We start from the raw sequence: 25,408 nt of genomic DNA on the forward strand, positions 1-25,408 counted from the left end.
TCTGTTTTAAAAAAAACTTTATTGTTTGAGTGGTTAGTTTGTGTCAGATTCATAACAGCACATGATTGGTGATCTTAAATGTTCATCAAACACTTTCCTGGTCAAAGCAGAACCAGTCAGACCTATGAGGTGATCAGCATGCGAACAGATAACAATCACCTGGGCTAATGGTGTCCAATCACAGATTAACGCAATAATTGTCACTAATAACCTGGATAAACAGTTAAACTATGTTCATGTGTCAGAAGATGAAAAACTCCTAGAATACCTCAACACAAACAGAAGTGACACAGTCATAAAACATTTTCAAAGCCAGAAGGAACACAGAACTGATGGACGGTCACAGTGTTCACTCATCAAACTGGTGAATGCTGCCAAGTCTTTACAGAACAGGTGAGTCTTCTGACAGGAAACACCACAGGTACACAGGACAACAGGAAGAACATCCATGCCATCAGACAGTAGACTCCCTCAGGTTCTCATCTCGCAGGAAGTCAGGAGCATTTTGAGGAGGAGCAGTATGCAGGAGAAATTCACTCTGAAGCTCCACTCGGGCGGGAGGATCCCCAGCCAATGATGCAGGATCACCTCCAGGGCCAGGAGGATCCCCGGGCTCCTCTGTCTTCACACCATTTCCGTACAGTTGACTGATTCGTTTACAGAGAAGTCCTTCTGTCTCTGGGGGCAACTCCACATCCTCATCTTGCCTTCCTGTTTTCTCTCTGTATTTGTAGGACGCCAGTTTGACGGTTCGCTGCAGGAGGTGTTTCCTGTATGCTCTTTGGATCACTGTTGCTGCCACCTCTTCCTGTTTCCTCCGCAGAGTGCTGCTGATCGGCTCATATGACACCTGCAGATAATGATAATCTAAATTATGAACAAAACCTTCAGAATGAAAGGCCAAAAAGGCCCTAACCTCACAATAGATAGATAGATAGATAGATAGATAGATAGATAGATAGATAGATAGATAGATAGATAGATAGATAGATAGATAGATAGATAGATAGATAGATTTATTGCATTTAACTAAATAAAAAAATGTAATTTATTAGAATAAAATCAAACCTTGGAGGGGTTGTTGGCCATGAACTTCTCTTCCATGCTGGCTTTGAGAGCATCCATTTCTCCTGAATCTCCCAAAACCTGCATATAATCTACCTAATATAATATAATATAATATAATATAATATAATATAATATAAAATATACAAATTCACACATGAAATAAGATAACCTGACGTTTCATGTCATCAGGTCATGTTACCTGTGCCGTGAGTGCGAGCAGGATGTCCAAACAGTGTATCCTGTCTCCAGGAACCAAAGGCAGATCCATTTGGATCAGTTTGATGGTGTTTGGTTTGGAAATCCTCAGAGGATCCTTCAGAGTGTCACAGAAGTCTGACAGTTTACTGTGGAACACATCAGAGTCACGTTAGGATCAATGAACAGACACATGAAGAGGAACATTCAGGTAGAAGATCACCTGTATTGTATAAATTGTGAAGCGTCTGGGTCAAACTTCTCCCAGGTTTCATAAAACATCTCAAAGTCATCCTCACACAGAGGGTCACTGCTCTCCTCTGTGGCCACGTTGAAGTTCTCCAGGATGATAGCGATGTACATGTTAACCACCACCAGGAAGGACATGATGATGTAGGTGGTGAAAAAGACGATGCCCAGTGCCGGGCTGCCACAGTTCCCACTGACTGTGGTTCCTGGGTTCTCCATGTCAGGGTCGCAGTCTGGTGGCGTGTTCATGATGGGATTCAGCAGACCGTCCCATCCGGCTGACGTGGTGATCATAAATAAACAGATCATGCTGTTCCCGAATGTCTCGAAGTTAAACATGTCATCGATCATGGACTCCTTCTTTACGTAGGCAAAGTTAGACATGCCAAAGATGGAGAAGATAAACATGATGAGGAAGAGGAGGAGGCCGATGTTGAATAGGGCAGGAAGTGACATCATCAGGGCAAACAGCAGTGTCCGGATCCCCTTGGCTCCACGAATCAGGCGAAGGACTCGGCCAATACGAGCCAATCGGATCACACGAAAGAGCGTGGGTGAGACGAAGTACTTCTCAATGATGTCAGCAAGGAGGAGGCCTGGAGGGAGGACAGAATAATAAAATGATGTTCTGACATGAGTCGACATCACCACAGTGACATCACACTCACCTACGATGGACAGGATAACGACCACAAAGTCAAAGATATTCCAGCCAACAGCAAAATAATGCTGGCGGAGTGCGATGACCTTCAGCGTGCACTCCGTGGTGAAAATGACAATGAAGACAACATTGACCCAGTACAGGATCAGCTCTTTCTCCGCGCTCTGCTCATCTGTCTCCACCATCATGGTCACCATGTTGAGGCAAATCAACACCATGATGAAGATGTCGAAAAACTGTTTAGTCACCAGGTCAAAGACCAGACCCTGGAACTGATTCTGGTGAGATGGAAAGAGAAACATAGCATTACTCCAGACAGAAGGACTGAAAACTGCATCAAACAGACGTTTTAATTCTGGTCTCACCTGAACTTTTCACACCTGCACTTTACTGGCTTCTGGTTTACTGGTCTTAATAAAGTCAGACAGGAAGTAACTGAACTGACCTCAGGTCGTGGAACAGGTTTCTGAGGTTTCTTGGAGCCCAGTTTCTTCATGGCGTTGTAATATTTCTTCTGCTCCTCAGTCATAAAGATATCTGTTCCTCCCATGTAAAGAAAGACAACAGAAACAGAATAAAGGTGTGATCTAACCTGAAGAGCTTAATTCAAACTCTGACATTGAGGAGAAACGTATCTTTGCCTTCTGCTGGTTGAAGTTGTCGATAATAACTCCGATGAATAGGTTGAGTGTGAAGAAGGAGCCGAAGATGATGAAGCAGACGAAGTAAAGGTACATGTACAGATTGGCTTCATACATTGGCTGGGACTCCACCTGCACACACACACACACACACACACACATAGAGAGCACGGTAACTCTGGTAACCAGAATACAACATATGACATATACAGTGGAATGAGTTTGTACCAGTACAGGATTTATACAACTAAATAAGTTTACTGACATCTCTGGAGTCGACGGCAGCGTACATAATGTCCATCCAGCCTTTAAAAGTGGCCTGGAAAACATAAAAGACATTAAAAACATAGACAGGAAAGACATGAATGATATAAAAAACATCAAAAACATCAAAGACATTAAAATCACTGAAGACATGATGTTCAGTGGTCACTGACCACTTGCAGCAGAGACAGGTATCCCATCCCTACGTTGTCGTAGTTGACTTTAACATTCTTCCAGCGGACATCAGTAAGGTTATCCTTCATCAGAGCGAAACATTCGGTCTTGTTGTCGACGAGTTCAGAGAGGAATGTTTCCTCAGACGTCACGTTAAAACAGAAATAAAACTTTCCTGCAAACAGATTTACGCCCATGATGCTAAAGATCAACCAGAAGATGAGACAGACGAGCAGCACGTTAAAGATGGATGGGATCGCTCCAACCAGGGCGTTCACCACCACCTGGAGAGAGGGAGACAGGTACAGAGAGAGGAAGACAGCTAGAACTTAACAGTACATAAACAGACAGGTTACCTGTCTGTTAGTGTGAAAAGTGCCTGTCTCACCCTCATGCCCTCAAAGCGAGACAGGGCTCTCAGGGGCCTCAGAGCCCTCAGAGTCCTCAGAGACTTGATGGGTCCCAGCTCAGAGTATCCCAAGATGTTTGCTGTCAAAGACACCAGAGACACCTGGAAGACAGAGCACACCTGTGATGGCATCACACTGCAGTGTATCCCATCAGTTTACTGAAGCATCAATGCTGTTAGTATGGTTCCTCCTGCAGGTATGAATGTTCTTACATCCACAATGAGGAAGTCAAGCCAGCACCAGGCATTGGTAAAGTAAGTCTTGAATCCGTAGGCGACCCACTTGAGAATCATCTCCACCACGAACACGTAGGTAAACACCTGGTCTGCATACTCCAGAATTGTCTTAATGGCCCGACGTTGCTCCAGGTAAATGTCCTCAAAGGCCTGCTCACATACAAACTGATGTCACCACTTTGACAGGCGTGTCTTATATCACAGTGTGAGGTCACTTTATGCTGCAGTAATCTCACCTGTGTATTGTGCAGCAGCCATGCTAGTATTTGAGAATGTCAGCCTTTTTTGTAGTCCACTGTTAGCCATGTTAATAGGCTGTGGTCAGTTTGTCAGGCGTTGCTGTCTCAACAGGTTAGTACTCACACAGCACACATTCCTGAGAACCAATCAGATCTAAGCTGTTAAATTACATGATCAGCTCAAAGCAGTCAGACGAGTGGCGCGTTTGAAAAATAAATATTAAAAAACGTGCTTCACAGCAAAACTCAAACAAACAAAAGTGTGTTCATCAATAATTGATTGATTACCAGAGCACCACTGCTCATCAGGATCATTAAGATGATGAAGCTCTCAAAGTAGTTATGTTCTACGATGGAGAAACAGGTTCTCCTGAAATTAGACCAGACCTTCCCTCTGCCCTGGGATGTGTCTATGTCCAGGAAAGGACAGCGCTGGTAACACTCTGAAACACACATGAACATCAGGTCACGCTATGCTCATAACATACATGTAAACATCAGGTCACGGTACACTTATAACATACAGGTAAACATCAGGTCACGCTACACTCATAACATATATGTAGACAGAGCCTTGAACATCTAATTAGCATTAAACTGGTCCAAGTCTTGTTTTTCAGATCGAGCTCAGTTTGTTCATGTCAATGATGAATCCTGCATGCACACCAAGTCAATCACAAAGTTTCACAAGGTTCTGTGCTTGGACCAGTTCCATTCAGCTTACAGTATAAATGCTTTCCTTAGGCAACATTATTAGGAATCACTCCATTAACTTTCATTGTTATGCAGATGATAAACGCTGGATTTCTTGTGGTTCCTTTGGTCACCACAGGTAGAACAGACACATTTAATTAAACACAGACACACACACACACACACACACACACACACACCTTAAACAAACAAACATCTTAAATACACACACTTCCTCGAACAGATTAATGTTTGTGCGTTCATACTGTCAGTCAAGCAGTCCTCCGGTGTGTTTGCATTATCATCTTCATCGTCCTCAATGTCCTGAACTTCAGGAGGTTTCTGCACGGTGCTGCAGGCTGACGACTCGTCACCCTGAACAAACAAATATTTTAGGTTTTCTTTGTATTTACAGTCTCAACATCCATGTTTGATCACATCCCATTTCTTATGATTAAACAGGTTGAGCTTGTATCAGATTTTTTTTTACCCACTTATTTAGGATGGCTTTTAACACCCAGTAGTATGATGACACTTTTATTATTTCTTATTCGATTTTGTTGCACTTTATTGTTTTTATTGTTCTTATTTTGTTTTTGTTTTTTTACCTATTGTTCTCGTTACTTATTGTCTACTGTAAAGCACTTTGGTACACCGAAAGGACTGTTGTAAAGGGCTGTATAAATAAAGTACATTTACATTTACATTTACATTTACATTTACATTTACATTCTAAATAACTTAGGAGTCCAGTTTGTATCTCTATGCAGTCCACACTGAACACTACTGGGACCAAAACAGTCTTCTAAAGATCCACGTTTGGAGGAACTGGCTCAGGTAAAACTGTTAGCTTTATTCTGATCCACCCTTAAACAACATCATCACTGTGCTTAAACGTAAATATATAGATATCATCATTATAAATAACTCTGTTCTGTCTGTTTTTTCTCAGCAGATGTCAAATCTATTAAAGTCCAAAGTGAAACTTCAACCATAAAGTAACATAAGATTTGAAAGCATTTTAAACTTTGAATCTGTCTTTTGTTTTTCTCTCTAGTTTACTCAGTTCAGTTTCAGACTTGTATTTACTTGGGAGAGCTTTTCTTCTTCCTCCTCTTCCTCCTTTTCATCATCATCATCATCGTTATTATCATCGTCAGGCGTCTCACAGTCAGACTCGGCCTCTGCAATAGGGACCCTCAGGGATGCGATATTGTGGTAGCTGCTGGTCCAGTTGTCATGGCTACAATGATGGGGCTCAACCTCTGAAGCTGACTGGTCCAAGGTCATGAAGGTCAAAGCCAAACACTCTTTTGTTGTTCTGTCATCTTCCTCAGTGTTTACTGCTGAACAAACAGAAACACAAGGTTCTGTGCTAGGACCGCTTCTATTCAGTTTATACAGTATATGCTTCCTTCATGGAACATTATTAGGAATCACTCCATTAATTTTCATTGTTCTGCCGATGACACCCAATTATATTTATCAATCAACCCCAATAAAACTATTTAGTTGCCTTAAGCACATAAAAAAATTAGATAACTTGCAATTTTCTGATGTTGAGCAAAAAAAAAATGGACCAAAACACCTCAGAAACTCTCTTTCTAGAGACTTAGTTACTTTAGATGGCATCACCCTGGCCTCCAGCTACACCATAAAGAATCATGGAGTTCTTTTTGATCAGGATTTGTCCTTTAACGTCCACATAAAACAAATTTCAAGGACTGCTTTCTTTCACCTAAGTGGCATTGCAAAAAATCAGACGCATCTTGTCTCCAGCAGATGCAGAAAAACTATCATCATCCATGCATTTGTTATTTCTAGACCTGCTCTGTGACTTCTGTTTAGATTTGGTGCTATATAAATAAAAGTGAATTGAAAATTGAATCTTACAGTGATGCATGATGAACGCTTTCTTTAAATAATTTAACATGATTATGTTAATTTTATTAATTCATTTTAATAGCAGTGAAAATATCTGAATATTTAGTAATTAAAGCATGTGGAACAGATATCAGATCAATAATTCAATTTAATATACTGTAGTTCCAGTCCTACCAGTGTGGTCTGGGTTAATGTGACTCTTCTTTCCCATTAAAGTCTGGACATGTTCCAGGATCCAAGCTTTGGTCCAGGCCACAGCCCTATTGATCCGGTTTATGGCGATCTGCAAGTTGTTTTCTCCTTCATCTTCTGTAACTGCAAGATTATCACCACTGAACGAGCTCAGCAACAAGGCCAGGAACAAATTCAAGACCTGAAACAAGACCAAGAAAAGATTCAAGACCTGAAACAAGACCAGGAACAGATTCAAGATCTGAAACAAGACCATGTACATATTTAGGGCCATAGAGGCAAGGAAAACATTTAGGACCTGTACTGATTGTTTTAGAAATGTAACCGTTGACCCCAGACCTGAAAGACAGCTGGCCTGCTGGACCCTGCAGGATTATAGACCTATTGAAACAGGCTCAAATCAGGGACTAACTTACCACAAGGTTTCCAATAACAAGAACCATCATGAAGACGATCAGGCACATGGCTTGACCTGAAACCTCCATGCAGTCCCACATGGTCTCGATCCACTCTCCACACAGAACCCTGAAGATGATGAGGAAGGCATGGAAGAAGTCGTACATGTGCCAGCGAGGAAGTTCGCAGTCGAGCGCGATGCGACAGACGCAGTCTTTGTAGTTCTTTCCAAACAGCTGCATACCGACGACTGCAAAGATGAACACGATGATGGCCAGAACCAGAGTGAGGTTCCCCAGAGCCCCCACTGAGTTCCCAATGATCTTTATCAACATGTTTAGAGTCGGCCATGATTTGGCCAGCTTAAAGACTCGCATCTGGACAGAAGGCAGGTGAGGAGGCATGTAAGGAGGGAGAGGTGGAGACAGGTAAGGGGACAGGGAACAGTAACCTGATTGTTTTGTTTGTTAAATTTACAATAATGATGTTGTACTGACCAATCGGAAGGAGCGCAGCACAGATAGGCCCTTAACATCAGCCAATCCCAGCTCCACCAGACTCATTGTAACAATGATGCTGTCAAAGATGTTCCAACCCACCTGTAACCATGGCAACAAAGTGCAGACATATGTCACCATGGGAACAGCTGTCAGTTCACTGACATCACTGGGATGATCACAAACAGGAAGTCTGACCTGGAAGTAGAAATACGGGTCCATGGCGAGAAGTTTGAGGACCATCTCAGCTGTGAAGATCCCTGTGAACACCTGAAGCAGGTTAGAGGTCAGAGGTCAGACGTCAACAGAACTCCAAAGATGCTGCTGTGTCAACAGGGCTCCAAAGGTTGTACTGTGTAGATGGGGATACTTGTCGACTTGTCTTTGCTCACCAGGTTTCCGACACTCAGAAGCTCCTCGAACTCCTCCGTCATTGGATAGTGCTCCATGGCCATGAAGACGGTGTTGAGGACAATGCAGATGGTGATGCCGAGGTCCAAAAAGGGGTCCATGACGATGGTGTAGAGACACTTTTTGACCGAACACCAACAGGCACAACAGTTCCACTTGAGGAAGATGTTGGCGAAGACATACCAACAAGGAGGACATGGCCTCTGGTCATCCTCGAAGTCTGAAACACAGAGCAGGTTGGTGAGATGATGACCTGTTCATAAAACTTCTGCAGGGACAGCTGGGGGTCCAGACCTTCTGTCTGTGTGTAGAGTCTATATTAATAAAGTTGAGTTGATTGAACCTGCCTTTATGTGGTCAATAACGTTCATTCTGTCTTTAGCAGAGGTCAAGGTTCACATCCTAAGCGCGTATTCATACAGGAACAGGGTGGGTGCGGTGGTGGTGGTGGTGGTGTGCTGTGGACGCGTCTATTGAGGAAATAACTTTTTATTTCGCTGATTAACAGCTTTATCAAGGCTGGCACTCGCTCTCTGTTGTTACTCTGTCTCTCTACCAAAGCGCACTGTCTCTCTCTCTCTCTCTCTACAAATCAAATTAAACTTCTTTGTGTCATTATATTCTGCGGCGTAAATTGCGAGTCAAACTCAGATTTAGACGCTGGGTACATGAAATAAAACACACGGGTAGATTATCAGAGTTAATCCATGAATTCACCTGGATAGTCTCTGCTTCAGAGACATTTCAGGCTGTCTCTGGATGTTTGACCGATCTGAGTGTCTGATTGGGTTGTGGAGCGTGACGTGGAGCTCCGGTTTCCCAGAAGTTCAACTTGGCTTAACTTCTCTCCCTGATGCCGGCGTCATTTTTTGTGGCAGCCCCTGTGTTGTGGACTGCCAGTGTGGAAACGCATGATCCCCACTGAAATTAATGAAAAGACCTCAGTTTCTTCCCACTAAGTCCACCTGTTCATACAGTTCCATCTTTCCTGAACCAGAACCAGAAATCGAAGGACCTAACCTGGACCTGGACCAGCAGCACCTGTCTTCCTGTGTTTTGATAGGCTGTGAGAACACTTGTGTGTTTCTGGTGGTTTATTTACCTCCCATGGCAGTGTGTTCTTGCTCGTGGTCCTTTTCTTCAAATGAATTCTTCTTCTGTGGTGCTGAATCTTGTTTCTCTAAGAGCTCCGCCCTGCAGGCCGCCTGCTATGATCACAAGAATAAACATTTAGGTCATGTGACAAAGAGGTAGCTAGACAGATAGGAAAGAGACGGACCTTCTCTTCTCTCTCCTTCAGCGCCTCCAGGATCTGAGCATACTCTTCCTCCTTCTGTTTGGCCTCAGCCATGGTGGCTGCATTCTGCTCAGCATACGCCATGGCGACCACAGCCAGGATGAGGTTAATGAGGTAGAACGAGCCGAGGAAGATGACAACCACAAAGAAGATCATGTAGGTTTTACCTGCGGCTCGCAGCGTCTAAAGACATACAGGTGAGAAAACACAGGTGAGAGAAGACACGTGACAGCCAGACAGGTGAGAGTCTGCAAATTTCAGGCAGTTCTGATGGTTTTCATCAGTTAAAGAACAAACTGGTTGAAAAGTCCAGTGGAGATCAGTCACTGTACTGGGACCAGTCACTGTACTGAGATCAGTCACTGTACTGGGACCTGCCAGGTACTGACCAGCTGGAAGAGGTTTTCCCAGAAGTCCTGGGTCATCAGTCTGAACAGAGCCAGGAATGCCCAGCCAAAAGAGTCGTAGCTGGTGTAGCCGTAGTTCGGGTTTCGACCAGCCTTCAGACAGACATAACCCTCAGGACAGACCCTGAACACATCATCATCATCATCATCAGTGTTATTATTCACAACATCATCATGTTGATGTATTCATTAGAGGCAGTCATGTGACCGTACCCGGCATCAGAACTGTTTCCACACAACAGAGCATCAAGATGACCAGGAAGGTAGTAGTAGTTTTCTATGAAAGAGAGACAGACAAAGAGAGAGAGAGAGAGAGAGACAGGCAGACAGACAGACAGACAAACAGAGAGCTTTGGATGTTTTGCAAGTAGTACTTGTAGTCTAAGGGTCTAAGGACAGAGGGTGTCACTCCCTGTACAGATTGTAAAGCCTCAGAGGAAAATGTACTTTGTGACTTTGGGCTATACAAATAAAACTGACTTGATTTGATTTGATTTAGTACCATGGAAAAGTAGTTGATGATGTGTTGTAGGTGTATTTGTACCTGTATTTCACTAACAAACGGCCAATCACAGACCTTCACATTCTGTTGCTGTTTAAGAAACAGCTGAGGATCATGGGAATTGCAGTAATTAGTGGATTCATTTTAAAACACACTGAATAACTTTCTTCATCACTGTCTTCATCATACCTGGGTCGTTGATGTGCTCATAGAAATCAAAGTCACTGTTTCCCGTATCATTGCCATGGGTGTCATTGCCATTGTAACCAGTGTCAGACGTGTAGTTGCTAAGCAGATGTGGTGGCATCCAGACACATTTTTGCCGCAGGTTTCCCATGAAGAGCTGCAGACCAATCAGAGCGAAGACACTGAGGCAAAATACTGTCAGGATCATGACATCAGCCAGCTTCTTCACTGATTGGATGAGAGCTCCAACAATTGTCTTCAGACCTGGGGGAGTGGGTTGGGGGGGTGTCGGGTGCGGGTTAAAAACTGACTGACCAATCAGAATAATAAATATTGAGTCATCAACATAGAAACAGACTGATTGTAAAATCAATTAAGGCTCAGCTGAAGCTGATTCTTTATAGAACAGACTGATGGTTGGGCTGTTTAGCTGGATGCCATTATGCAGTTTTAAGGTGGACTTAAGGGATTAAATCCACCTTAAAATGTAACACATACTGACCAGGAATGACTGTGATGGTCTTCAGAGCCCGAAGAACTCTGAACGTCCTCAACACAGAAACGTTTCCCAAATCTACGAACTCTGTCAGGTACCTAAAACACAGCGACCATCATCATCATTATCTACAGAAAAAGTAAAACATTGTACAGATGACTTGAATCCAAATGTAAAGAGTAAATGAGAGATGTGTCTGTCATTTCTCTGGTGGAGGTGATTGATGTATCTGTTATTGTGTGATGATCAGTTCTTGAGCCTTACGCCATGCTGATGACCATGAAGTCCAGCCAGTTCCAGGGATCTTTGAGGAAGGTGAACCCTCCGATGCAGAATCCTCTGGACAGAACTTTGACTGTTGCTTCAAATGTGTAGATGAATGTAAACACATATCTGTTCAATGACAAGAAGACTTCAGAATCATTCAAACCATAAGAAACTTAATATAAGAGACCTAATATTTACTGACCAGTGACCCTTCAACTATAAAGAAGATTCAATCTTCTGCTTATTTTAGATCTTAATGACCCCATGAGATTTGCGCATACTGTGTCTGTAATGAACACTGTAGCATGTGGGGGTTCTAGCTGGATGCTGATGCTGACGTATACTGTATATTTGTATGTATGATCTAATCAGCTTAGAAGTAGTTCAAATAGGTGACCCGGTGGGCTTTTACTCCTGGAATGTAGATAGCCCAAAAAATTGCGAAAACCTATAACGATCTAATACAACATCTCCATATGTGATACTACAAAAATCCACTGGTCCATACCGCACTTCATCAATCTTGAAAAAGACCAAGAGATACTTTAAGTCCTTGGGGCAGCACAGGTCACCTGGCAGAGAACTATGGCCTTAGACTTGAAGTTGCTGACTGTCATCCTGGCTGCTACATACTTGGCTGCAAGCCACCAATGACCCCAGTATAGTCTAATGAAGCCAACAGAACCACTTCATCTGAAACAAGCAGTGATGCATTTATGAGGTTCCCAAGTGGATACTCTCCTCACCCTGAGATCTGGAAAAGAACAGCCAGGGTTCTAGTTCAGGAACCAGTGCTACATGTAGAGGTGAGCCCAACTATATCTAGTTAGCATTGCTCAACCGTCAACATGTAATGTCAAGTTCCCAGGACCAGTCAAGGATGCCAGGAGTTAGCACGCCTAGGTCCCTACCTTTTACTGCCACCCAGCTTACAAAGTATCTGACCCTTTTGCCTGTCCCTCCAGGTGTTGGGCCCACAGGGCGACGGCTCCATGTAGTTCTTTTGGACTGTGCCCATTTGACTCTCATTGTTTAAAGTCTGGTGTGTATTGTGTGTTGACTCACTCCACGGTCTTGCTCCATGCTGGAGGATCACTCATTGTCATGAACACACAGTTGGTCAGAATTGTCACCATGATGAACAAACTGAATAAAGTTTGACATTAAGGAATGAAAAGTATCAACAACCTGCCAATCAAAGCTAGCCACCAATCAGATGGGAGTACAGGGTGATCTAAAGGACCAATCAGGGAGGAGCACAGGGTGATGTAAAGGATATGAGTGGATGAGGATCCTGATGGCAACAATCCTCAGAGGGTTGAACGGACTCAGCAGGTAACAGGATGGTTCAGCGTTAAACCTGTAGATGACGTTTCCTTTACTGAGCACGATGAAGGTCTACAGAGACACAGACAGGTCAGACAGACAGTTCAGAGAGACAGATACACCAAAGAGGACTATCTGATCAGATAGAGACCTTCTGTGATTGGTAGAAGGGATCCAGCTCCTCCAATGGGGTGTTGAGAAGTTCAGGGGGTGGGTCTCCATAGATGAATGGGACGGGCTTCCCGGCCTCCAGGTCACTGGCTGGTTTAGGAAGGTCTTCCTCTGCTATCTGCCAATCAGAGAGATAGACAGTTAGAGAGACAGTCACATAGACAGAGAGAGAGAGACAGACAGTCAGAGAGATAGAGAGACAGGAAGACAGACAGGCAGACAGTCAGATAAACAGACAGACAGTCAGAGAACTGCCAACAAGGTTCAGTTCTTGAGACATCGTGAGGAGATGGTTTAAAGTTACGGGGCAGTTAGGTTAAGGTTAAATTAAATAGAATCAAATCAGATTTCATTTGTATAGCCCAAAGTCACAAAGTCCATTTTCCTCTGAGGGCTTTACAATCTGTACAGGGAGTGACACCCTCTGTCCTTAGACCCTCGGTTCCAGTGAGGAAAAACTTGCCCACAAAAAACCTTTAACAGGGAAAAAAGGTGGAAGAAACCTCAGGAAGAGCCACAGAGGAGGGATCCCTCTCCCAGGACGGACAGACATGCAATAGATGTCACGTGTACAGAACAAATCAACACAAACATATTGTACAATTACAATGACTGATAAAATGACAATGAATTACAATGACTGATAAAATGACAATGAATTACAATGAATGATAAAATGACAATGAATTACAATGAATGATAAAATGATTACAGTAGCAGATATGGCAGCAATAATGACAGTAGTAATATGTGTAGTGGACGTCATGCAGGACCACAGCAGCAGCCACGATCCACGAGAACCTGTGGGCACAGAGCACAGAAACTCCGGGAAGTTTAGTTAGTAACATGCATTAATGAGACATGTATGTTTACAGATGTGAGAGAGAGAGATTAAATCAAATCAAATCAAGTCCTGAGAGCGCAGGGTTCTAGAGGGGTAGTAAGTACTATGAGCTCTTTTAGATATGATGTGCCTGACATGAAGAGCTTTATAAGTAAGGAGAAGAATTTAAATTCTATTCTAGATTTAATAGGCAGCCAATGCAAGGAAGCCAGAATGGGATAGATGTGATCTCTGATCTTGGTTCCTGTCAGAACACGTGCAGCAGCATTCTGAATTAGCTGCAAAGTCCTCAGAGACTTATTGGAGCAGCCTGATAACAAAGAGTTACAATAGTCCAGCCTTGAAGTAACAATGCGTGGACTAGTTTTTCTGCATCCGCCTAGACACGATGCGTCTGATTTTGGCGATGTTACGTAAGTGGAAGAATGCAGTCCTCGAAATTTGTTTTATGTGGACGTTAAAGGACAAATCCTGATCAAAAACAACTCCAAGATTCTTTACAGTGGAGCTGGAGGCCAGGGTCTCTAGAAAGAGAGTTTCTGAGGTGTTTGGGTCCAATTACAAGAACTTCAGTTTTGTCTGAATTTAACATTGTAGGTCATCCAACTTTTTATATCTTCTTAGGCATGCTTGGAGTTTGTTAATTGATTGGTTGCATCAGGCTTGATCGATAAATATAATTGTGTGTCGTCAGCAATAACAATGAAAATTGATAGAGTGGTTCCTAATAATGTTCCCTAAAGGAGCATTATAAACTGAATAGAGTGGTCCTAGTACAGAACCTTGTGGGACTCCATGACAAACTTTGGTCTGCCATGGAGGATTCATCATTGACGTGAACAAACTGAGATCGATCTAAGAAATACGACTTAAACCAGCTTAGGGCGGTTCCTTTGATGCCAGTTTGATGTTCCAGTCTCTGTAAAAGAATTTGATGGTCAGTGGTGTCAAATGCAGCACTAAGATCTAACAGGACAAGTACAGAGATGAGTCCTTTGTCTGATGCCATTAGGAGGTCATTTGTAACTTTGACTAATGCGGTCTCTCTGCTATGATGCACTCTAAATCCTGACTGGAAATCCTCAAATAGACTATTGTTATGGAGAAAGTCACACAGCTGATTAGCTACAGCTTTCTCAAGTATCTTAGACAGAAAGGGAAGGTTTGATATCGGTCTGTAGTTGGCTAAGACCTCTGGGTCTAGAGTGGGCTTTTTAAGAAGAGGTTTAATTACAGCTACCTTAAAGGACTGTGGAACATATCCTGATAATAAAGACAGATTAATCGTATCCAATAGAGAATGACTAACTAAAGGTAAAACATCCTTGAGCAGCCTGGTTGGGATGGGGTCTAAGAGACAGGTTGACGGCTCAGATTAAGTTATTTGATGAAGGTCGATGGGAGAAAAAGAGTCTAAATACATGTCAGGTTTTACAGCTGTTTCCAAACTTGCTGTATCAGAATGCAGATCAATGCCTGTTGAGGGCAAGAGGTGATGGATTTTGTCTCTAAGTTATAATTTTCTCATTAAAGAAGCTCATGAAGTCATTGCTACTTAGAACTAAAGGAATAGATGGCTCAGTAGAGCTGTGATTCTCTGTTAGCCTGGCTACAGTGCTAAAGAGAAACCTGGGGTTGTTCTTATTCTCCTCTATTAATGAAGAGGAGATGGTGTGTGAGAGAGAGAGAGAGAGAGAGAGAGAGAGAGAGAGAGGGTGAGAGAGAGAGAGTTTTCAGGTTAAGGTTGGTTTAGGATTAGGTTATGGTTAGGGGAAGGTTGGGTAAAGGTTGATCCACAGCTGATGTTTTGTACCTCTATGTTCTTCTCCTTCCTCCTCTGTCGCTCTTTCTCCTCAACTTCATATCGGCGTTGGCTTTCCTCTAGTGAGGCTGGCGTGAAGCGTCTGAACACCTCTGAACCAACAGGGGGCAATGTAGGCGCCATCCTCTCATCATGCAGCAATGTCACCTAGCAACCGCCTCCTGTCGAAAAACACACACGTGTCCAGAGACATTTTATTGGCTGACAGGAAACAGCAGGCTGGTCATGTGACCACGAAGCCTGTCACATAAAGTCGAGATTATATCTGTGAAACTACAAGGCGTGTTCAAGACACCACAGAGACCTAAACCACCTGCTGCAGGTTTACTTTTATTCAGTATGATGTACACATGTGTCATAATCGTCACGTTAAACTGCTTTCAGCTCAGTCTAGTCTCTGCTGACGAGTCTGGTTTGGGTCAGACTCATATCAGTCCTGGCCCTGATTCCAAACCTGTTCTGGTTCTGCTTAGTAAGCTACTGGGCTCTTCTATGGGGCGTCATGTATGATGATGAGTAAGACCTGCACACACACACACACACACACACACACACACACACACACACACACACACACATCTCTCTGGTGTCCTCAGTGTTGCCAGGGTTGACCCCACCCTCTCGTTGCCATGGCAGCCACAGCTGTTTCAAGTCATCAGTTTGGCCCGCTGGTGTAGAGTTACAGACGCTACGACGACCAAGCTCATTCCACACACACACACACACACACACACACACACACACACAGAACACAGTCAGAACACAGCTAGAACCAACCAGAACACAGAATGCAGCCAGAACACACTCAGAACACAGAACAAAGTCAGAACACAGAGCACAGCCAGAACACACTCAGAACACAGACCACAGCCAGAACACAGTCAGAACACAGTTGGAACACAGTCAGAACAAAGAACACAGTCAGAACACAGTCAGAACACAGACTGTCTGTCTGTCTGTCTGTCTGTCTGTCAGATGATCTGTCTCTCTGTTGGTTCCCACACATATTCGGCTACAGGCAGCTAAATACAGACATACACACAGAGTCTGTGCAGCTATCCTTGTGAGGACATTGCTTTGAGTGTGTGTGCATGCGTGTGTTTGAGGACCAGGACCAGAACCAGGACAAGGACCAGGACCAGGACTAGGACCAGAACCAAGACTCGGACCAGGAACAGGACAAGAACCAGCACCCAACACTTTCAGAAAAATGAAGCTGGCTTCCATTATGAACACAAACTGGCCTAGCTTAGCTCAGACTGGTACAGTTCTATTTCCATGAACAAATAAGTCACCAGAGAGCACATGAGGTGTGATTGCTATGTAGAGGATTTGCAAACATTTGGAAAAGTTTGTGCAAAGTTTGTGTTGTATTAATGTGACAAATCCTGTAAATAGCTGGATTCCACACTTTTGAACACATAACCGCAAAATTGCAAAACATGCACCAAATGCAGACTGTCACTGTACCAGCCTGGATATTTTTTACATATACATATTCAAAACTTTATAGAACACTGTCACTTTACCCTGCCTGTAAATACTGTACTTAGATATACTTATCACAACCTTGTACAGTGTAGAAGATTCAAATGTATTTTCCACTTCAGTATATATATTTTTTACTTTTAATACATTTTGTATTCTACATATATATATTTTTTTGGTCTCATATTCTATTTTAGTGTATTATTTTGTATTTTATATTACTTTTACCATTTCTTTATAGTATTTTACTTATTTATTTAGCTTATTTCTATCTGTTACATACTTCATTTCGTTTCATTCAATTATATCATTCAGCTCCTCTTGTCCAACACATTTCATTGTATTTTTGAACCTGTGTTCATCTACATATGACAAATAAACCTGAAACTTGTTATATTTGAGTTTTGGTTCAATGCGTTTCAGATTATTTGTTATGTAAAGCTGAATGTTGGTGAAGAGAACTGTGTGAAGTGTTTTTAAAAAGAGAGTATAAACAAAAAAAAACAAAAAAACAAATAATATACAAACCCAGAAAGTCCCTGAGGCTCACCTCCAGAGTGTCCACAAACACCTGAACTCATTCAGGTCACAATCTCATCATGAAATATCCACAACCATCTACGTCCATCTACAACCCGTCAGTGCTATAGTTCACATTTCAACATCTCACCAACATAACATGTGATCAACTCGTCAAAAACATCACACCACTGTCTCACTGCCATGTCATTGATGTTTCACCTGAATTTTATATGTGTTTGACTTGTATTACATCTGTGTTTCACCTTAGTGTCACCAGTGTTTCATCGATGTTTCTTTCTATGGCACAGGTGGCATCTTGATGCAGGCCAAAAACAGTTCCTGCGTTATCGTGATAGCAGCAGTTGGCCTAAACAGTGAAAGCTATAGGGGTCTATGACCAGCTGCCAAAGCAGGTGCCACCATCGGTGGCATTTCCTCTGGAATCTCGCCAGGGACTGTGACACAAATAGCGTGAGCTTCAGCGGTGTGTCACTGTTGACTGAGATAGCTGCCACAAACAGAAGTGAACCATCAATGATGATGATCCACATGGATGTATATCAGCACATGGTCCAGTTGCTCTTCATCACAAATCATCACATCACAAATATGACATCAGAGGTCATTAAAACCTAATTAACTAAGAGAGTTGTCAACTGCACTCTACACCACATCACACCACATCACACCACACCACTCTACATCACATCACACCACATCACACCACATCACACCACTCTACACCACATCACACCACATCACACCACTCTACACCACATCACACCACATCACACCACTCTACACCACATCACATCACACCACTCTACACCACATCACACATCACTCTACACCACATCACACCACTCTAAACCACATCACACATCACTCTACACCACATCACACCACTCTACACCACTCTACACCACATCACACCACTCTACACCACATCACACCACATCACACCACATCAAACCACTCTACACCACATCACTCTACACCACATCAAACCACTCTACACCACACCACTCTACACCACATCTCACCACTCTACACCACATCACACCACATCAAACCACTCTACACCACATCACTCTACACCACATCACACCACACCACAACACTCTACACCACACCACATCACACCACTCTACACCACATCACACCACACCACTCTACACCACATCACACCACACCACATCACACCACTCTACACCATATCACACCACATCACACCACAGTACACCACAGTACACCACATCACACCACACCACACCACACCACACAACACCACATCACACCACATCACACCACACAACACCACATCACACCACATCACATCACACCACACAACACCACATCACACCACACCACACCACTCTACAACACATCACACCATACAACACCACATCACACCACACCACACCACACCACTCTACACCACATCACACCACACCACATCACTCTACACCACATCACACCACACCACACAACACCACATCACACTACACCACACAACACCACACCACACTACACTACACCATACCATACTATACAAAATCTAGTCACATATACAACATGTAGAACATATACACTCACACATACAACATATACAGTCACACATATAACATATACAACATATTCAGTCACACATACAAATATTTAACATATACAGTCATATATACAGTCACACATATAACATATGCAACATATTCAGTCACACATACAAATATTCAACATATACAGTCACATATACAACATATACAGTCACATATACAGTCACATATAGAGTCACATATACAACATATACAGTCACATATACAGTCACATATACAGTCACACATACAACATATACAGTCACATATACAACGTATACAGCCACACATACAACATATACAGTCACACATACAACATATACAGTCACACGTACAACATACAGTCACATATACAACATATACAGTCACATATACAGTCACATATACAGTCACACATACAACATATACAGTCACATATACAACGTATACAGCCACACATACAACATATACAGTCACACATACAACATATACAGTCACACGTACAACATACAGTCACATATACAACATATACAGTCACATATACAGTCACATATACAGTCACACGTACAACATATACAGTCACATATACAACATATACAGCCACACATACAACATATACAGTCACACATACAACATATACAGTCACACGTACAACATACAGTCACATATACAACATATACAGTCACATATACAGTCACATATACAGTCACACATACAACATATACAGTCACATATACAACGTATACAGCCACACATACAACATATACAGTCACACATACAACATATACAGTCACACGTACAACATACAGTCACATATACAACATATACAGTCACATATACAGTCACATATACAGTCACACATACAACATATACAGTCACATATACAACGTATACAGCCACACATACAACATATACAGCCACACATACAACATATACAGTCACACGTACAACATATACAGTCACATATACAACATATACAGTCACATATACAGTCACATATACAGTCACATATACAACATATACAGTCACATATACAGTCACACATATAACATATGCAACATATTCAGTCATACATACAAATATACAACATATACAGTCATATATACAGTCACACATATAACATATGCAACATATTCAGTCATACATACAAATATTCAACATATACAGTCATATATACAGTCACACATATTACATATACAACATATTCAGTCACACATACAAATATTCAACATATACAGTCACATATACAACATATACAGTCACATATACAGTCACATATGGAGTCCCATATACAACATATACAGTCACATATACAACATATGCAGTCACACATACAACATATACAGTCACACATACAACATATACAGTCACATATACAACATATACATTCACATATACAGTCACATATACAGTCACACATACAACATATACAGTCACATATACTGTACAACGTATACAGCCACACATACAACATATACAGCCACACATACAACATATACAGTCACACATACAACATATACAGTCACACATACAGTGTATACAGCCACACATACAACATATACAGTCACATTATACAACATATACAGTCACATATACAACATATACAGTCACATACAACATGTTTGAAAAGACAACTGATAGAACGTGATGACAGAAACATTAATGATGTTAGAAATGATGTCTTACTGTGCTCAGCTGCTGTTGGTTTGTTCACAACTTTCTTTCTGCTGAAGGTGTGTATGTGTTTCTGTAAGTGTGTGTGTTTCTCTGTGTGTTTGTGTGTGTTTGTGTGGGTGTGTGTGTTTCTGTAAGTGTGTGTGTTTGTGTTTCTGTAAGTGTGTGTTTCTGTGTGAGAGTGTGTGTGTTTGTGTGTGTGCGTATGTGTCCATCAGTAACATGTCGTTAAGCCTCTTGTCTTTGTGATAAGAGGCGCCACACAGACTCCCAGAGATGAACCAACATTTTTCATTTTTCACCACAAGATGGCACAAGGAAAACAAAATGTCAATAAAACAACAAATACAAAGAATAACCATTTGAAACAAACACTGTGACGAACTATGACACTGATCAATCAACGTCTCAACAATATCACTTCTGACTACATTTTCTCATGTTTGACAGCATTTCTTCAGCTGCTTAACTAAATGAGCATGTTAGCATGCTAACAGGATGCTAAAATCATATCATGCTAACATAATATCATCTTAGCATGACACTAAACTCAACATGTAATTATAATAAAATGCTGATGAGGTTCAGGACTTCCTGAAACTCTTCAGACATTTTTCACCCCCATTTCAGACTCACACTCTGGAGGATTCAGTTTGTAACACCTGGACAACACCAATACCTGACAATACTGTGACATAAACATCTCCACTCATGCATGCAGGATGCTTTTACCTCATGTCACTCCCATTGCCATACCTGCTTTTAGCTGACGGGCAGGAACACCTTCAAACTGTGAGTGACCTGCAGAGCACTGCTTAAAACATCACAGTCATACATGACTGTCCTGATGAAACAGCAGGACTGAGACCACCTCAGAACTTAGACCACCTCAGAACTTAGACCACATCAGGACTCATATGAACAGAACAGGTCCAGACTCTACACTCCACATAGAGGCCAATGAAGTGTATGAAGGAAGTAAGGAAACATCATGTGTATCATGAAAAGCTGAGACTGCTCCCTTGATACGTCTTTAATAGTCTACAGTCACACACACACACACACACACACACACATACAGTGTGACATCACACTTTGCTGGAACAACACTGATAACAGCTGTGTGTGTGTGTCTGTGTGTGTGTGTGTGTGTGTGTGTGTGTGTGTGTGTGTGTGTGTGTGTGTGTGTAACTGTAGACTTCAGAATGTTGTTGGACACAGTCAGAGTCGCCCGGCATTTCCTCTATAAGTGTGTGTGTGTGTGTGTGTGTGTGTGTGTGTGTGTGTGTACAATCATGTACTATCATTGGTTTGCAGTAACGCAGTTCCACACATCACTCATTGGCTGAACACATCCCTGGTCACTGATTGGCTGCAGCTAATGTCAGTCAGGCAGGAAGTTTTCTGACGTTTGTGACTGTGGACTGTTATTAGCTCGTAGCTAGTTTCCTCAGTGAACACAGCTATAGATCCATAGATATTAATACATAGATAGAAACATACATATAGCAATATACATATAGAAACACAGATATCGAACCACAGATTGTTTGGATTTGCAAGTCTTTTGTATTTCCCTGTGTTTTCCTGGTGTTTTCCTGCCCTTCATGTTCTATGTCTGTGTTGTCTACTTTCCCCTGTCTGTGCAGGCTGGGCGTGGCTGACCTCACCTGTTCTACTATCACACCTTCATCTCATCACTTCATCAAGCTACTGCAGTATTTAACTCTGGTTCTTCCCTCTAGGATTTAATTTCTTAATGCAAACTTCGAACTTTATTTAAGTGATTTTCAGTTTGGGGAATACAACTTTTTGTTGAGTTTAGTCTGACAGCTGTTTTTAACTAATTTTTGGGTGCGGAATCCAAAACTGATCTCAGTTTTTCTCTATCACGTCAAGTTTTTGAACTATAGAATCCCAGTTTTCTTTAAAAATATGAAAAATACTGTACTTCACAGATATGTGCTTGTTTGTTGAATCCTCGTGAATTTGAAAATCTGCATCATTGCTTTAATTGCGTTCTTCAACATCACTCAGATCTTCTAGAGAAGGTAGTTGTTCGAAAACTGGCACTGGAATTTCAGCTGAATGAGGCTGAAGGTAGGTGAAACTACCACAAATATAGAAAAAGGAGTCGGGGTTGTTTAGGCATTTACGATGAGAAGTAGCAGGAGCAGACATGATCTGGAACAAAAGAAATATATACCTATGGAAATCAAACACTAAGATGGAATAGTTACAAGCTTTGAAAACTACAAAAACAGCATCAAACAGAGCTTACAGCGGTGTGCCCATGGTGACAAGGTGAAGAGAACAGCCAGCACAGATCCTTTTCATTCTACTATGCCAGCTTTCTGTTTGCAGATGACCAGTTGGGAGCTGGACAATGTCTCAATGTGACTGCACAAACAAGTTGCCATGTAGCTGTAGATGAGTTCGACCGTAATCAGCTGACAAGTCTTACTACAGCTGATCAGTGCAACTTTGCTGATCTGGAGGGTAAGCTGTGGCAGTTTTGATCAGCATAAAAATCGAACTCAACAGAAAATGTTTTCAAATTGTTCCCCAGTGTAATAGAAACAAATATTCATGTTAGCTAGCTAGCTGTTAGCCCCATGTATCACACCTCTGTCAGCACTCTAGTAGCACTGATATCTTTAGCTCCCACACATGATAATCCATGAATATTAAAGCTTTCAGCAGTCAGCACCTACAGTATAGCATATAGCATCCATCTGATCCTGAAATAAAGGTAGCAGTGCTAATCTGACTCACTAAATGTTGTTCCTCTGACAGCCGGTAAACCTTTACATCTGACCTTGTTCAGTTAGCGGTTATCCTGGCCACAGCCACACTGAGCTAAATTAGACTGTAGCAGTTGCGGATGTTAATATCTTATTCCTGATCAGCTTGTTCAACACAGTCAGTTGGCCTATAAATACTGCTGTCTTAAACTCTAACCCCAACATTGAGTCAGCGTTATAAAACCTCATAGTGGAGCCAACAAGCCCTCTTTAAAACTATTAACAGTCTGAGTCACAGTAATGCTGAACAAACACACTTTGTCAGTTTGTCACCCCAGACATCTCCAGTCACACACTAGTCCTCCACCATCTACTAACAAACATCAAAATATTACAGATAGGTGACATACAGGTGAGACTCCTGCTGCAGAGAGTATAACCTATGACTGAAGTGTGTTTGCTATTTGCTATATGGACTGCACCCAAAACCAACCAAATGTGTCAGTGGTCGACCTGAACCTGTTTGTCTCTGGTGTATGCACCTCAGTTATCATTTTCTACTTTATGTTTTGTCACAATAACAGGTTTTGACACTATCCATACAGAGCAGGTCTTGTATACTGTTCATATTATTATTTACAAAGACTATTTATGCACTATATCTAACACATATCTGTTTCTATATCTAACACTGCAGGAAGCTGAAGTGGCCCAGCAGAGTTTGTCAGATCTTTGAGGTTTCTTGGTCTCTGTTTTTTTCAGAGTGAAGTTCAGAGTTCAGATGTTTGTGTTGGTGCTCTTACAACTGACAGCTACAGTTTCTCAATTCCAACATCTGGATAATTGTCATTGTCCATGTGGGAATTGTTCTGTTCTTGGGGGTCCTGCCCCTTTGGGGTGCAGTTCGGGTTTGAGTTTGTCCTCGGATGCTCCACAGATCTGTGGCATAGAGAACATGAAAACATCGTTCTTCAGGCTCTGGACAGACCTTGTTCTTATCCACTGTGAGAACATGTTTCATGTTCTCACAACCTCATAGAGTTCATCCTGACTGACAATAAATGTGTAATTAAAGTCAACAGAACAAATTCAAAGTGTGTTTTAAATTTAAATCTGTTCCGAAAACATTAAGGATGCTCCAGATTCCTCACTTTAACGCAGACGACTGGTGGTTCTTTTTTTTTTTTTTTAAATGTTTGAGTCACAAAATGTATTATATGTATTATTTATGAACATCGTTTTTTAAATGTTCTTTAAATGTTTGTTATTTAATTTGGAACTTTTTTAACAGGTTTATGATTCTGATGAGGCAATATTATGAGACAGTATCAGTTTAACAGCAGGTGTACTACAGACACACACACACACACACACAGACCAGAAATCTGTTCATTAAAACAAACAACACTTCATGTTTCATCACACGTCAAAAACACACTAACACACATGCGCACAGCCGCACAAATACACACACAGTCTTACCTTCTGTTGTTTATTCCAATATTATTCCAGTAAATATCGACACAGTGAGTCTGTCTGTCTGTCTGTCTGTCTGTCTGTCTGACTACCTGTCTCTCTCTCTCTCTCTCTCTCTCTCTCTCTCTCTCTCTTGCTCCACCTCCCTAACTGAAACCTGAGAGGTCAGGTAGTGTGTCATCACACACACACTCACACATTCACACACTCTGAGTCTAACCTCCAGTCTGTCTAACTTCCAGTCTTACAGTCTGTCTAACCTCCAGTCTTACAGTCTGTCTAACTTCCAGTCTTACAGTCTGTCTAACCTACAGTCTGTCTAACCTCCAGTCTGTCTAACCTCCAGTCTGTCTAACTTCCAGTCTTACAGTCTGACTAACCTCCAGTCTTATAGTCTGTCTTACA

At 42.0% G+C, this 25,408-nt stretch overlaps 1 protein-coding gene across 4 annotated transcripts; it reads right to left on the reverse strand.

Annotated features, from left to right (window-relative positions):
- Nucleotides 1–25,110, reverse strand: scn4ab (sodium channel, voltage-gated, type IV, alpha, b). 4 transcript variants are annotated; one of them, XM_027276300.1, is made up of 31 exons: nt 25,010–25,110; nt 15,520–15,689; nt 12,843–12,980; nt 12,645–12,763; nt 12,431–12,520; nt 11,363–11,491; nt 11,105–11,196; nt 10,606–10,866; nt 10,128–10,191; nt 9,897–10,038; nt 9,490–9,690; nt 9,313–9,415; nt 8,192–8,430; nt 7,998–8,069; nt 7,800–7,901; nt 7,323–7,679; nt 6,889–7,087; nt 5,920–6,176; nt 5,097–5,205; nt 4,426–4,580; nt 3,875–4,048; nt 3,641–3,763; nt 3,252–3,536; nt 3,080–3,133; nt 2,809–2,946; nt 2,619–2,723; nt 2,181–2,451; nt 1,487–2,108; nt 1,268–1,412; nt 1,069–1,146; nt 1–850 (listed from the first exon to the last, which is right to left on the reverse strand). In XM_027276300.1, exons 2-31 carry the CDS (start codon nt 15,649–15,651, stop codon nt 455–457), a joined length of 5,352 nt encoding a protein of 1,783 aa, XP_027132101.1. In that variant the 5' UTR covers nt 15,652–15,689; nt 25,010–25,110; the 3' UTR covers nt 1–454. The 4 variants fall into 4 exon arrangements, with proteins under 4 accessions (XP_027132101.1, XP_027132100.1, XP_027132099.1 ...); XM_027276299.1 differs by having other exon boundaries at nt 5,920–6,173; nt 9,313–9,418; XM_027276298.1 differs by having other exon boundaries at nt 9,313–9,418.
- Between the last annotated feature and the right edge of the window lie 298 nt (nt 25,111–25,408).

Source organism: Larimichthys crocea, unplaced genomic scaffold (assembly GCF_000972845.2).
Source record: "Larimichthys crocea isolate SSNF unplaced genomic scaffold, L_crocea_2.0 scaffold33, whole genome shotgun sequence".
In the NCBI taxonomy this organism is placed as follows: Eukaryota; Metazoa; Chordata; class Actinopteri; family Sciaenidae; genus Larimichthys; species Larimichthys crocea.